The 1,841-nt window shown below is 43.1% G+C and overlaps 1 protein-coding gene across 1 annotated transcript in view; it reads left to right on the forward strand.

The window, feature by feature from the left end:
- The window catches only part of MMGT1 (membrane magnesium transporter 1), a 16,784-nt gene that overhangs the window by 3,618 nt on the left and 11,325 nt on the right, over window positions 1-1,841 (forward strand). Inside the window, exon 2 of the mRNA XM_006082056.3 lies at window positions 1,561-1,613. Within this exon, the coding sequence (XP_006082118.1) occupies window positions 1,561-1,613 (53 nt within the window). The remainder of the gene's footprint in view (window positions 1-1,560; window positions 1,614-1,841) is intronic.

Raw genomic sequence — 1,841 nt, forward strand, 5'->3', positions numbered from 1 at the left:
ATCTGCCCCCTCCGCTGGCCTGATCACCCCCAACTGCCCTCCCCTCTTGGCCTGATCACCCCTAACTGCCTCTGCCTCGGCCCCGCCACCATGGCTTTGTCCGGAAGAACTCCCGGAAGGCTCCTGGTCTAATTAGCATATTGCCCTTTTATTAGTGTAGATTATTAAAGAGGGATTGTGCAAGGTTCATATAGAATCAGGATTTTATATTTTTATTAGAGGCCCAGTGCACAGATTTGTGCACTGGTGGGGGCCCTTCGCCCTGGCCTGCGGGGATCAGTGGACCTCCATGCCACTGCAGCCCAGCCTTAACTGCCAGCTCATTGGGCTCCAGCCCACTGTCTGTGTTGATCCCGCACAGCACGAAGTAGTGCAGGAAGTGGCAGGCAGCTGGGGAGGAGCCCGAGCCCAGACTGGGTGCCGCGCCACTCCCGCTCATCCCAGCCCTGCTGTGCCTGTTGCAGGCTTGTGCCCAGTCAGTCCTGATCAGGAGAGGCTCGCACCGCCAGCCATGAGCCCTGCGTCTGGTGCCCGTTGATCAGCTGAGTGGCGCTCCTGCTGTGGGAGTACACGGACCACCAGGGGGCAGCTCCTGCATTGAGCGTCTGCTCCCTGGTGATCAGTGTGCATCATAGCAACCGGTTGACCAGTCGTTTGGTCACTTAGGCTTTTATATATATAGATAACAGAGGCAGAAATTTATGTCCTGGATTTTTTTCCTATCCCACCACTCACTGCCTCAGCATATTCTCTCAGGAAAAACATTTCCCTACCAATTCAATGTGATGGTGATGTTATATCAGAGTGGAGATTTCTGTAAGCTTATTAATTTTAAAATAATTGTGATTGCCCTAACCGGTTTGGCTCAGTGGATAGAGCGTCGGCATGCGGACTCAAGGGTCCCAGGTTCGATTCTGGTCAAGGGCATGTACCTTTGTTGCGGGCACATACCCGGTAGGGAGTGTGCAGGAGGCAGCTGATCGATGTTACTCTCTATTTCTCTCCCTTCCTCTCTGTAAAAAATCAATAAAATATATTTTAAACAAATAAAAAAATAATTGTGATTTCTTTGACCAGTTAGTAAAAGAAATGATTAGTTTCAGAGAATTCTAGTTGTCCTGTGGTAATGAAAGAAAAATTATGTATAAGTGTTTCTTCCTCATACTTGCTTACTTTTCACTCTTTTAAAAACTATAAAACTCTTAAATGTTTATTGTTGAAAGTATTACATATGTCTATCCCCCCCTTGACCTCTTCTAGCCCACCCCCACCACAGGCCTTCACCACCCTATTGTTTGTGTCTATGGGTTATGCATATATGCATACAAGTTCTACTCCTTTCACTCTTACCTCATTTTATAAGGGTACAAAGCAGGTTATGATAAGAATTAAATAGCTCAAGATCAGGCTGATTAAGATAGAAGTTTTTGAGGAATCCAGGATTAGCATTACTTTATGTAGCATATAAGTGAGGTGCTTCTTTGGCATATTGATTTGCTTGCATTTTAAGGAAGAAATATTAGCTAAAATTTTCTTAATGGTGTGCTTCTGGTTTTATAGATCGTTCTTATATGCGATTAACGGAAAAGGAAGATGAATCACTGCCAATAGATGTAAGTTGGTCATTTATATTCTATTAACAGAGATTTTAAAAATTAACCATATACTTTATAGTAGTATTTTTACTGATTTTTATTATATTAAAAATTTTCAGACATGAAATTACATCTGTTCTCTATTTTTTACACATTCTGTTTGGTTTCTAGAACTAGATTTTAAATAGTCTTTATAGAAGTTGCTCTTCCATAGTCAGAGATGCACTTGAAAAGTTGAATGTTTGA

Source organism: Myotis lucifugus, unplaced genomic scaffold (genome assembly GCF_000147115.1).
Source record: "Myotis lucifugus unplaced genomic scaffold, Myoluc2.0 scaffold_2, whole genome shotgun sequence".
NCBI lineage: Eukaryota > Metazoa > Chordata > Mammalia > Chiroptera > Vespertilionidae > Myotis > Myotis lucifugus.